The sequence below is a fragment of the Drosophila sulfurigaster genome, chromosome 3 (assembly GCF_023558435.1).
Source record: "Drosophila sulfurigaster albostrigata strain 15112-1811.04 chromosome 3, ASM2355843v2, whole genome shotgun sequence".
In the NCBI taxonomy this organism is placed as follows: Eukaryota; Metazoa; Arthropoda; class Insecta; order Diptera; family Drosophilidae; genus Drosophila; species Drosophila sulfurigaster.
This window is the reverse complement of record NC_084883.1, coordinates 49,810,672-49,823,687: the sequence shown is the minus strand read 5'-3', so window position 1 is coordinate 49,823,687 and position 13,016 is coordinate 49,810,672. Positions and strand designations below refer to the sequence as shown.

General features: G+C 39.1%; 1 protein-coding gene across 2 annotated transcripts; it reads right to left on the bottom strand.

Annotated features, from left to right (window-relative positions):
* Positions 1 to 10,943: 10,943 nt before the first annotated feature.
* On the bottom strand, positions 10,944 to 12,672 carry LOC133843685 (MIT domain-containing protein 1). 2 transcript variants are annotated; one of them, XM_062277331.1, is made up of 3 exons: positions 12,143 to 12,668; positions 11,332 to 11,531; positions 10,944 to 11,256 (listed from the first exon to the last, which is right to left on the bottom strand). In XM_062277331.1, the coding sequence occupies exons 1-3, from the start codon at positions 12,506 to 12,508 to the stop codon at positions 11,103 to 11,105; spliced, it is 720 nt and encodes a 239-aa protein (XP_062133315.1). In that variant the 5' UTR covers positions 12,509 to 12,668; the 3' UTR covers positions 10,944 to 11,102. The 2 variants fall into 2 exon arrangements, with proteins under 2 accessions (XP_062133315.1, XP_062133316.1); XM_062277332.1 differs by lacking the exon at positions 10,944 to 11,256 and having other exon boundaries at positions 11,410 to 11,548; positions 12,143 to 12,672.
* Between the last annotated feature and the right edge of the window lie 344 nt (positions 12,673 to 13,016).

Here is a 13,016-nt window from a genome sequence, read left to right as displayed (position 1 = left end):
GACCAAATTGGCGCTGTAGGTGATTAGGCAACAATCCATATTTTTGCTGCTCGCTGGACGATCGTCTTAGGAATTTTTTTTTGGTTGTTGCTGCTAAAGATTTATGTACATAAGATTTGTTGTTGTGTTGGCTCATTAGCTGCATTTGAAAGTGTCCCGGGCCCAAAAATGTCCTGAAGGCGCAGCTGTGCGTGGCATGGCCTTATCACACGAATATCATTACGCACCTGGCCTACAGCCGTAACCCTCTTGCCCCCTCACTCATGGAGACAAACAGTCTTAACCCAAAATGTGCGAATGCGAATGTGTGTGCGTGAATGTGAATGCGAATGTGAGTGCGAATGTGAATGGCGAATGTGAATACGTGAGTTGTGCAAGTTATGTGCGCGTAAGTGAATGAAATTACCGTAAGGCATTTAAGCAATGCAAGAAGCAGGGCGCTGCGAATAGATACATAAATGACAATGCCAGACAGGCGACACCTTCATTCCCCATCTCCCTTCCCCTTTCTTCTCGCCTTCCATCCCACTCCCTGCTTGAAGTGCCGTGGCAGCCACAAAACGTTTAAAGACGCAGCTCAGCACTTGGCATAAAAATCCTATACTCTTCTCCCAGCCTAGCCAAGATGCTGTTGCTGCTGTTGCCGCCAAGTCCTGCGTCCTGCGTCCTGTTCTTCCTTTGCGTTTGCTGCCGTAAGGCGCGCTTATCGTTTTGACAGGAATATCTGCGCTTTCTAAATGCCAAGCGCCGTCGTTTATGATGCTGCCGCTGCGCTTACGATTGAGTTCTGCCAGCGAACTTTACTTCACTTCCACTTCTCCACCCTTCCTCAGTGACTGCCTTCCCCCAACTACCTGCAGACTCAATGCTATGCCGTAAAAACGTGCTGTGCCTGGTTGTTACTTTAATGGCTTTTACTCCCCACGAATCCAGAGCCTTCTCCTCCTCCTCCTCATCGTCTTCTTCGTCGTCGTGAAGCGAATTATGGAAGCTGCCGCCGCGTCGCCTCATCATCTTACGTTTTTCTCAATCTTCCTGTTTTTTCCCCTTTCCAACGTCTTACGGGGGGCTTTGTTTTTCAGCACTTTTGCGTGCCTGCGTGTGTATTTAATAGTCTGTGGTTTGACATTGACTGCCTGGTTATACTACCTATATATATATAGTATAGCTATATAGTAAAAGTATATATACACACAGTATATATCTTTTATATAGCGCATTATGCGCCTACTGTTTGTAATCTGTGGCTTGGCTTACTTACTACCTGCTATGCTAAGTCCTCATCCTTCTTTCTCTTTCTCTGCGTTTGTTGGGCCATTCGATTATCGTGTCAAATTTTAATTACTCAAATTACAACTTGGCATTTAATGCCCGCGTCTTACATTCAGTGGCAAGTTGTCAACATTGTCAAAGCTCCTCCTGGTCATTAAACATCTCTCTCTCTCTCTCCCCTCTCTTTGTAGTCCTGCGAATCGTCCTTAGATGCTGTCGCTTCCTCCTCCTCTCCATGCTTGGGCTGTGAATTTAAAGCTCCTCTTAAATAAGATAAACAATTGACCTAGAAGACCGAAAAAAAGGGAGCTGCCAAGACAAGACGTTGCCCATTTTCCACTCTGCTGTCTGCGGGGGCCACTTTTAATTGCAAAATAATAAACAAAGTTCTAAGGCCAAGTGTTGGCTGGACTTGATTTAAGTCCAAGCAGGTGTCGGATTTATTCCCGGCGAGCGTTTTTGCGGTTTGCTTTAGATTCCTATCTGGCGATTTGTGGCACACTTATAATCGACTTTCTGAATTTGTTAAATGTAGCTCAAGTAAGCTGCTGTTTATTTTGCCGTTTTATTGTTGCAAAGTTTTAATGCTGGAATTCTTGGATTTATTTATTTTGATTTTAATTCTATTAATGAACGCTTACCTAATTGGTTAATGATTATTACATTGGTTTGTTTAGAATTGGTTTCAAATTATAAACTTCGTTTGTTTAGAAATAACTTTATCAGAGATTTGTAACTTCTTTATACAATTTGGAATTTTTTTTGCTTGTCGTTATCAGGATATTCAAATAATTTTTAGAGTTTCATTAAAATACTACTAATTTATTGAAAAAACATTCTCCTTTCATTTAAAGGTTTATTGAATTAATTTTTTATCATTTTTATGTATATTTGAATTATTCGTATTTGTCATAAGCATTGCAAATTTATAAATAACTTATCTCACAGCTCACAATTAATAGAAAACATCAAAGCTGATTTAATAATTCGTCAACAATTTGTTAAATTCATTAATGATGGTTACGCATTTCCATTATTTGTATTAAATCGATCAATTAAAGCTAAATCAATCTAATTTCCGTTTCTTTTTTGTATTTATTTGGACGTTGACGTACTAACGGCAGTACCATCAAGTGGCCCAGCGATACCAAGCACGGGCTTGTTGACGCGCGGACAAAACAAAATAAATTTGTAAACAGCATGCATTAAACGAAAACCGCGAATAAATATTAAAAGACGCTGGACAGCTAATTAATTTAGATTAAAAATATGTTAGAATAAGTGTATAATAGAATAAATAACAATTAAATACTCGATAAATAAGCTAATAATAAGGTTTTAAGCAAAGGAATAGATTTACTAGAGCAAACTACGTTATTGAGATTATTATAGTTCACACACAGAATACGGAAGGGATTATGGCAAGCAAAGTTAGTAGATCTACGTGAAATGACAAGAGGAAGAAAATTCCTAGTGATCCTGACAGGAACTGCAAAACTAATTTGACTTAACAGCTCCAAAGAGTCTATTTCACCATTAATTAGTCTCTGTATAAAAACAGCACCTTGCATAGTTCTACGGTCAGAAAGAGAAGGAAGGTTTAGTAATAAAAGTCTACTTCGATACGGTGGTAATCTAATATTAGGATTCCAATTTAAACTACGAAGAGCAAATAATAAGAATTGTTTCTGCACCGATTCAATCCTATCTTGATAAACCCTGTACTGGGGATTCCAGACAAGAGATCCGTACTCAAGGATAGGACGAACCAGTGAGACGTACAAAGTTTTAGTGATGTAGGGATCATTGAACTCTTTCGACCAGCGTTTTATAAATCCCAAAACACCCATGGCCCTATTTACAGCAGACAGAATATGTTTATCGAATTTTAGTTTTGCATCAAGCAGAACCCCTAAGTCATTCACACCTTCAATTCGCTCAAGAGGAGTATCATATAACATATAGTTATTTAACTGGGAAGAACCCCTACAAAAGGTCATAAACTTACACTTATTGCAGTTCAGATGTAACATATTTACTCTGCACCAAGATTCTAGACGATTAAGGTCACATTGTAACAGTGAGCTCGCAAGACTATCATTAAATGTCAGGCAAAGCTTAACGTCATCGGCGTACATAAGTACACGGGAATGCTCAATAACAGAAGGAAGATCATTTATGAACAAAGTGAACAATAGAGGACCCAAATGACTGCCCTGGGGCACACCAGAAGTGACTTGAACACATTTAGATACAAAACCATTAAAATAAACATTCTGAATTCTGTTGGAAAGGTATGAGGATATCCACTCAATTAGGCTATGAGGAAACCCTAAAACATTAAGCTTATACAGTAAAAGGTGATGATTAACAGAGTCAAAAGCTTTACTAAAATCGGTATAAATGACATCCGTTTGCATTTTATTCTCGAATCCTTTAATTACAATAGAAGAGAACTCCAATAAGTTAGTAGAAGTGGATCTAGACTTCACAAACCCATGTTGGTAAGGTGAAATTATAGATTTACACAGATGTTGCAGTTGAGAAGTTATAATTTTTCAAATGCTTTCGGAATCGCAGACAATTTAGATATACCGCGATAATTTTGAACTTTAGATTTGCTCCCTTTTTAGGATAGGTATAATGTATGATTTTTCCAGATTTTAGGAAAAGAACATGAGTTAACGGATAATTCAAACAATTTAAAAGCGGTTTACAGATACTACCAGCACAATACCTTAGCACACAACTAGGTACTCCATCCGACCAGCCGAAAAACAGGTTTTATAGCCAATAGTTCCGTTAAAATAGAGTTTTCAGTAATTAAAGGACCAAAAATACAATTAGATGAATTTAACTGATAAGGATAAGAAAAGGAATTCTGAGAACTTGGGACAGAATATGTCGTTTGGAAAAAGTCCGCAAATAAATCGGCAACATCATGACCATTAGATACTGTCATATTTTCCAAAGACATAAATGCTGGTGATGACGCGGATCTACGCTTCGAGTTAACGAAGTCGTAAAATCGCTTTGGATCACGCTGAAATCTTATTCTGCACCTACTCAAATAATTATTATAACACTCATTGTTATGAGTGCGAAAAGCAGCTTGTGCAACAGAATAACGCAGAAAATCAAAGGAAGAGCCAGTTCCTTTGAATTTTTGTAAAGTCTCGACTTACGATTTTTTAAATTCGATAATTTCTTGGTAAACCATAAGGGTTTATCAGACAAATGTGGAATACTTGATGGAACACAAGCATCAAATAGCGAGTTTAAAGTAGAATAAAAAATTCCACCGCTATATCCAAGTTTGTAAACAAAGAAAGTTGGGACCAGTCAGTTCGAGATATAAGCAGAGAAAGTTTCTCAAAATCGGTTTTCCGAAAACAACGAGAAAGCTCACCACAACGTACACTCGATTCTGACGCAATAAATGGGAACTCCAACGTAATTTCTAAAGTGGGATGGTAAGGGTCTTCAGGGAAGATATAGGAGATATTCTCGATAGAGAACATGAATCTGGGTCTAAAACAAAAATAAGATCTAGAGACCTGTTTAAGCAATTTGGAATATCATTAATCTGAGACAATGATACCCCGAAGAGACTATCAATAAAAACATGGGATACAGAGGGGGAAAGTCCATTTATATTCTCGGCTGAAAGCCATGACACCCCAGCTATATTAAAATCACCAAGGACAATAAAGTGATCCCGATCAGAAAGCATATTAGAAATGTCATTAATAATAGAAAAATGAGCTAAATATAAAGCATCATCTGAAGCAGGAGGGATATATGAGCAAGAAATAAAAATGTTTAAACTACCAAAGGATAATCTAACAGCCACTAGCTCAATGTCAGAAGTGTGATCAATCAATTCTGAATTTAATTGAGCATCTACTGCGATTAAAACCCCACCACCGCGACGTACCTTGCGGTCACGTCTGTATACGGAAAATCTACTAGAAAAGATTTCCGTATCAAGGATGTCATTTTTTAACCACGTTTCAGTAAAGGCAATGACATTGAAAGGGAAAGATACACTATTTAAATATAGGTCAGTAAGTTTACTACAAATACCTCTTACATTCTGATAGCCAAGAAGTAAAGAGGATGTTAGTTTTTTGAACTGACAGACATAGAAGAAGGCTTTGCAATCAAATTCTTGCCACTACCAGGAAGAGAAACCGGAGACCGATTTTTCTTTTCGCAACAAATTCTTTAACTAATAGGTGTTCCGGCCAAAACTCTTTACTGCACATCATGCTAAATTGTTCAGCGGGAACACTTATTTTAAAAGATGAAATCTCCCGTTCATACGAGAAATTAAATTTATCTACTTTAACCCTGGCTTGGGATTTGGACTTAATATAAGCCCGAACATCATCAGATGTCGTATCAGGGGAAAGCCTTGAAACGAAAATCTGCTTAAGAGGCGGCACTGCAACTAATGTATTGCGGACAACAGAGGTAGGAGCTGGAGGCGATTCTTGTATCGTTACAGCACTAACGATCTCAACAGAGGATGGTGATGGTTGAATTTCTTCAACCGTCTCCATCTCAGTCGGCAACAAAATCGAAGCCGGAGCCGGCGACTCCAATCTTAATGACGTAATGTCATGATCTGGAACATCCAGAGCTACCGAAGGTTGAGGGGACGGAGAACTAAACGACATTAATTCCCCAGCAGGTGGTACAGATAAGCTTGGAACATCAACTGGGACAGAAAGCTCGATTGTATATATATGTATTGAATTATTTGTTTTTGCCATCAGAAGGATACAAAAATAATCCTACAAATTCACGAAATAAATTATTGCAATTATAAAAAGCAATCTTAGAAATTCTTTAAATAATTTATCACCAATTTGAAACTTAAAAGCAATAATTAGTCATTTCTATTTGAGGAAAAATAAATCAATAGAATTGCTCTTACTTCTTTCTATGTGCTTAAATAAATTGTAATTGTCATCAGCAATTAACATTTATAAGTATCATTGAATTAACTTAAAATACGCTGAGACATATAAATAAAAATTAATCAGTTCTATTTATGTGAAATGTACTTCAATTATTTATTTTCAATTGAGGAGGGAAGAATGTATAAATAAATTCTTCCATACACGACTAATTATGTCATTATTTATTGTAGATTATATTAATTTAAATATTCAGTATATTTATTGTACATTTTCTCTAGAAATGCAGTAATAAGAGTTTCATTTTGTGTGTCTTTTTTATAAGGGACTGTTGTGAGTAATTCACATCAAATGAAATATGCATTTTGATGTCATAAATTTAACTATTGATTACGCAACGTAAATCAAATAAAATGTTGTTATTTTTACAAGTTTGATACATTAAACATTTAGTCAGTGTTGAGCTATGAATAAACAACCCTTTTTCAAGAGCGACTGAACATTTATCTCATCGATTTATTAAACGCTTTTGCAATGGCCTGAGCTTATCTGCCTTGGCTGCCAACTCTGGGCTTAAAAATTATCAATAAAAATGGTTGAGCTTAGGCTTGAGGCAAGGCGAAGAGCACAGGGCAGAGGGCAGGGGAAGGGGATTTGTTAAGATGCGTTAGTCTCTTTTAATATGGCTAGATTGACGTCGATTATGCACGCACTATTTATAACGCGCCTTTTGCGTATATCCTTGCCATGACGTCTGAATCCTAATGAACGCCTTTTTTTTGTTCCCAGCATACGCTTTACGTTGTTGCCACAGGAGAGCAGAGCGGAGCGGAGCGGAGCGGAGAGACGCCTCCCAGTTGCCCGTTGAGTGGCAAAAGCAGAAGCTGAAAGGAAAAGCAAAAGCCCAAGTCGCCGCTTGCCACCCATTTCGAATTTTGCGCTGACATTGATTGATTATAAATCGGCATACATTGCAAATCTAAAGCGCACACAATAACAAAACGGCTGTCGCTGCTGCTGCTCGTTGTTGTTGTTGTTGCCTGTTGTTGTTGCTCATCCTTTGTGAATTGTTGGCGCTGCGGTTGCCTTTGTTTGGCCTGTGACAGCTTTTAATCTAGCCAAGCACGAGGCGCTGCAACAACAGCAACAACAGCAACTAAAGTGCCCGCCCCAAAAACTGACAGACAGAGGACAGACCAACAGAATGCCTGACAGACTGGCAGACAGACAGACAGACAGAGAGAAAGACAGACGTACATATTTGAAAATCACTTTAGTTCATATTCGGACAGTGCCTGAGACTTTAGCCAGTTGTCATTCAGGCAGTCTCTTCTTTTGCTGCTCTAATGGGGCTGCGGTCCAGGGCGCTAATGATGCGGTTTACTCAGCGTACCGTGTTGACCTCAGCTTAGTGGACGTTGCCGGACGAACGATGGACGAACGTTGCGTATACGCAATGTGTAGCGATCGAAGAAATGTTGTTGAACGTTGATGGCACGTTTTTTGATTTCAATTGCTTTGCTGTGTGTGAAAGAGTGTGTAACATAGAGTGTGAGGTAGAGCGAGTTAGGCATCGGCTTTATGTGCTGTGCTGTCTGGCCTATATAGGTTGCTTGGCGCCATTTTACGTAGCAAAACAAAAGTTATGGCCCAATTTTGTAGCCGCCCCATCCGCCAACCTCCCACTACCGCAAGAAGGACGAGATGAAGCAGAGCGAAGAGTTGTTGTAACAAGTGGGACATTTGCCAGTTGCTGTTGCTGTTGCTCGCCAGCGTTCTTCTTCTTGTTGTTGTTGTTGTTGCTTTCGGTTGTTGGTTGTTGCTGCTGGCGGCAATAAAAACAAGAAAAAATGTTTACTTCGCAAGGCGCCATCCTTTTTTTTTGCTCTCTTGCTGCTGTTTGTTGTTATTATTGCTACAGCTTCGCTTTTCTCTTCTTTTTTTTCCATGTTTTTTGCCTTTTTGCCTTTGGCTTGGACTTTTGCCTTTTGCTGGCCGTGTCCAAGTTTTATGCGTAAATCGGCAATAAGTATATGTGTACATAATGCGATACACACACACAAAGTATAGTAACATAACATACTATGCTATATAGTTTCTTTGAGGGGGATGATGTTGTGACCCAAACTGTTCTATGATAATTTTAAGCAGCAGCAACAATGTATGGCGCACAATCGACAAGGACAACAGCAGCAACAACAACAACAACAACAACAGCTTTAACAACGACAACGACAACAACGAGAACGACATCAGCCAAAGTCAATTACGTGGCGCTTTCACAAATCTTTGCCACAACAATCGTGTGCGTAGGCATTTTCCAGACGTGGCATGGGGTGGAAGCTTGTGCTTTGCTATTTCAGCCATTGCAAATTAATAGAGAATACACTCACACACACACACCAGCACACACACATACTCACTCTGGCACACACACTCTTTGCGTATGCCTCGCATAAAATGTAATGTCATAAGTGCTGAACCTAAAACACTCCGCTTAACATTTACCACTCATATCGTTGCTGCGTACTCGTCGTAATAGAAAAGTGCCTCCCCAGCCACGCCCACCACTACTCCCACCACTACTCCAGCAGCAGCAGCAGCAGCTCCTTCAGCTCGTGTTTGTGCTTTGTTGGTGGGTAAGAGATGCGGATTAGTTATGCTTTTGGTTCCGCCCGCCTCGAGGGGGTTGTTGTTATACCCGCTATCCATAGGCTAGAAGGGTATTATAACTTTATGCCGATAGGAAATATAACAGGCAAAAGGAGGGATAAAGTATATATATTCTTGATCTGCGATTTAACCATATCTGTCTGTCTGTCTGTCCGTCCGTATGAACACAAAGATCTTAAAGACTATATGAGAGAGAGATTTTATTTTTTTTTACAGCACTCGATAGGTTTACATGAGGATCAAGTTTCTTTCAAATGTTTACCACGCCCACTTCCGCTTCCGCAAAGCGAATAACGCAATTTTAAAACTAGAGCCTCGATTTATAGTACATACAATAATAACTACTGTATTTATAATTCCTGAAAATTTGGTTGCAATCAGATTAAAATTGTCAAAGGTTTAAGAAATTTTTTATGTTATGTGTGGAAAAACTCCTACTTACTATAATCTGGTATATTTTGTAGTCTATGGTATATTTTGAATAAAACATAACATTTGGTATATTGAGGTATTTTTGCGGCGTATTAATTTGGTATATTTTAAGAGTAATACCATTGTTTTGCTTTTATTATATTAAAATTTGGTAGCGGGTATCTCAGAGTCGAGCACACTCTACAGTAACTTTCTTACTTGTTGTATATGTGCTAGTGTGTGTGTGTGTGTGTTTGTGGACTATGTTTAATTCCCTGGTTATGCATGTATTGTAGTTTCCTTTCTATTTAACAGCCTGCATTCATGGACGCACAAATTGGCAGACAACGTTGAAGGATTTGCAGTCGTCGTCTACTAACTGTTGCTCGCTCACCCAACAACACAACACAAAGCACATTGCAAGTAGGCGGAGGATGTTGCTTATTTGTTTGCGCCAAGTCAGCAACATCAACAAGCGTTTCCTGCAGCAGCAACAGCAACAACAACGGCAGCAGCTGCTGACTGACTCCGAATGAATGAGTCTTCAGTTAATAAGTCGCCTACCCCTTTTTTTTGGGACCTGTTCATGATAGCGTAGTTGTAGTTGTGTAAGTGATTCTCTGGAGCAACTGAAGCATCTAATTGTGCATCGTCAGGTTAAACCACAAGAGCTGAGCAAATCCAGGCAGCTGGAGCTTCGAGCCTCAGCCTACTCGTAGTAGACGCAATTTTGGCAATGGTTACGCTCTTGTTGCTTGTTTAGAAGATCCCCAGCAATGAATAGCCAGCTTAGCTGCACTCACAGTCACTGCCACGCCCCATTCTCTACCACCTCCCCCCACCCACAATGCGTGTTAAAAACCGAAATTAGGGGTGACTTTCAGGGGGGAGGCGGTGTTCGGTTTTTTGGCTTGACAGTCGCATTAGTGTGCCTTTCTTACGCGCCATAAAATTTAAAAGCGAGCAAAGCATTTTAGCTCTGGTGCAATTTATTAGGCCAGCTCATCGCGGCGCGCGTAACAATTGCCTTCATCTGTTGATAAATCCTTGGCATGGCACCAAGTAAATTGAAAATATATATTCTTTCGCTCTCGCTCGGTGTCTGTGTGTGTGGGACTCCAAAAAAGGTGGACGTTGGCAATGAGAATGTGCAGCCAAGTGTGGCGTAGTTCTAATTATCCACGCACATGTCTCTGGCGAAGACTTTGAGCCTCGCCATGGCTTTAAAGACGTTAAGGAATAGCTCCTTTATTTTTTTTTTGGTGACAATGGCAGGAGTTGCCACTGCTGTGGCTGCTGCTGCTGCTGAGGTATCGAGCGCGCTTCCGTTGCTGTCTTTTATGCAACTGCATTGGCCGCCCGCTGCTAGCGGCATTCAAAACAGACAGAAGCCAGTTTCCAGCATCCAGCATCCAGCCAGTGACAGTGTGGAAAGCCAAGGCAGTGGCAGCAACCAAGTGCTCACCAGCTGTGCAGCTGCCTCCGCATCCGAAGTGGCATGAAAGTTATGAATTTTAAACATTTTTGCGCCAGCAAAAAACGCCCCTGCAGCCATATCCATATCCATAGATATATATATACTATGTATGTAGACACTATGCTGTGTCTTCGCAAAACTGCAGATTTATAGCATACGAACAAACTACAAGCGCTGCTTTTACTTTTCTTTTTATTTTGCTTTTGTACGAAAAAAGGTACGAACTTTATTATTAAATTTAATGTTTGAAACTCACAAGATACAAAAATATCTCCAATCTATGCATTCATCTATCCATTTTTGTCTTTCACTTTGTACGTTTTTGGAATCGTATGTCGAAAAGTTTAATTGCCGGTGCTCGAATTGCGCCAGATGTCCACATCCGTTTGCAGGCATTTCCTGTATCTGTAATTGGTCAAGCCAATCGAATATAGCGGATTGTTGGCCTTGTAAAAATGCAATCCACGTCCAATTTTGATAATATAACCATTGCTCAAGCTGTCATCATATCATAAATATACAAACATTGATAAGATAATTGGATGTGCTACGATTAATCATCGATGTGCTTACTAAATTTTGCGATCATGTAGCGAATCTTCGTATTTGATGTGAAAGGCAACATTGCGGCGCTCCAGATCGGCTTTGATCTGTCCCAAATTTGTGCGTTGTTGATCCACATTCGCTGTATCTTGTTTGGTAATCAAACGTATGTACTTGAATTCTGAACAGTTAGTCACAGCCAGTTCCAAGAATCTTATGAGATTCTGATACTGCAATAAAGAAGAAACTTTGATTATCAAATATTAATTTCAAATCTTCAAAGCTTACCTAAATCAGACATCGAAAATTTTAATTTAAATAGTAAGTATGCATATAAGTATTTCTTTGGGATTCACAAGTATCCAAACTGCTAAATCAGACATAATAATAATAAATGCGCAGTCAGCTTTTTTTTTGCTGATATTGCTATGCTCTGCAATGCTATGTGATCTTTCAAGTAATCGACTTTTCGGTATATGTAAATCTGACAATTCGTGGATCAGTTTGACTTTGAAAAATACCACAAGTAGCTAACAAAACACTGTTGTCCATATTCCATATAGCAAATATTCTTTATAGTTTTATTGTTCACAGCTCTTCTATCGCAAAATTCAAAAATACTTTTCATCAATCCATGTGATATATATATTTTTTTATATATATATATTTCTTTATTGTTGATAAAATTAGTGTGACTTTAACTAATCAAAATGGTTGCGTGGCCTTATATATATGAAAATATATTTGTGCTACTTCAAATATTTATCTTGTCATACAGATCTCCAATATAAATAATAAAATTGGCAACACTGAATTGTTTTTACATATAAACTTAACATACCTGATAGTTTTGTGTCAAATAGGGCTCTTCGATAAGTATCTCAACTGTCTTATCCGTCATATATTTGCCAAATAACTGAACATAGTCGTAGCCCGTATCGTTCTCCTCGATCGATATGTGGGCGACAACCTCACCGAGCATCAGTTTGCCATTGACTCGAGCTTTAATGGCATCCGCTCGGTCCATATACTCCTTGATGCGTGTGAGAAATCCTTTGCGACGCTGTTCATCGGGTTCGCTGCTGACAAACGACATCAGCTTGGCGATGCCATCTTGATAGAGTGATTGCGCCTCAAGAATTCGACCGCTTTGATCACATTCGACGGCACGTATTAACAGTTTTTTGGCTTCCAGGGCGTCACTCATGCTGATTGTTCGATTGCAGCATTTACAGCATTACGTGGTGATAACGAAATGCAATATATGTTATAAGCAAAAGCGATATTGTTTGTATATACAAAAATGTTATTTGCGGTAGGCCACCGAAAGACGCTTCGCGATGTAAGTTGCAATCAGCTGTTTGGTGTGGCCGCATGCCTGAAGATGCAAAATGCAGAAATACCAAAACATATGAAAAATACTCAAACATCAAATCTTATGCATTTAACAAGTTTTGAATTAAAGTTAACGTTTACAAATATATAGTCAACGTGCAATTTGATATAAAAGTCAGTTGGTAATGGAAAATTGTGTATTCAGCGCACCGAAATGATGAAATGGAAACTAATATTTAAATACCGGAAACGGTCACGAGTTGCTTGCCTGTTGGTTGTGCCATGCGATAAACCCAACAAATACTTTTGCCTGACCGTTGGCATTTGAATGTGATGTTGAATGTGAGTTAGCTATTAAAGGTTAGCATTCCAATGTCATA

Coding starts and splice junctions, on each gene's coding strand:
- LOC133843685 (XM_062277331.1), bottom strand. CDS start 12,508: ATGAGTGACGCCCTGGAAGCCAAAAAACTGTTAATACGTGCCGTCGAA. Junction 11,532..12,142: donor ATTTGACACAAAACTATCAG/GTATGTTAAGTT, acceptor TCTTTATTGCAG/TATCAGAATCTCATAAGATT. Junction 11,257..11,331: donor CTACATGATCGCAAAATTTA/GTAAGCACATCG, acceptor ATATGATGACAG/CTTGAGCAATGGTTATATTA.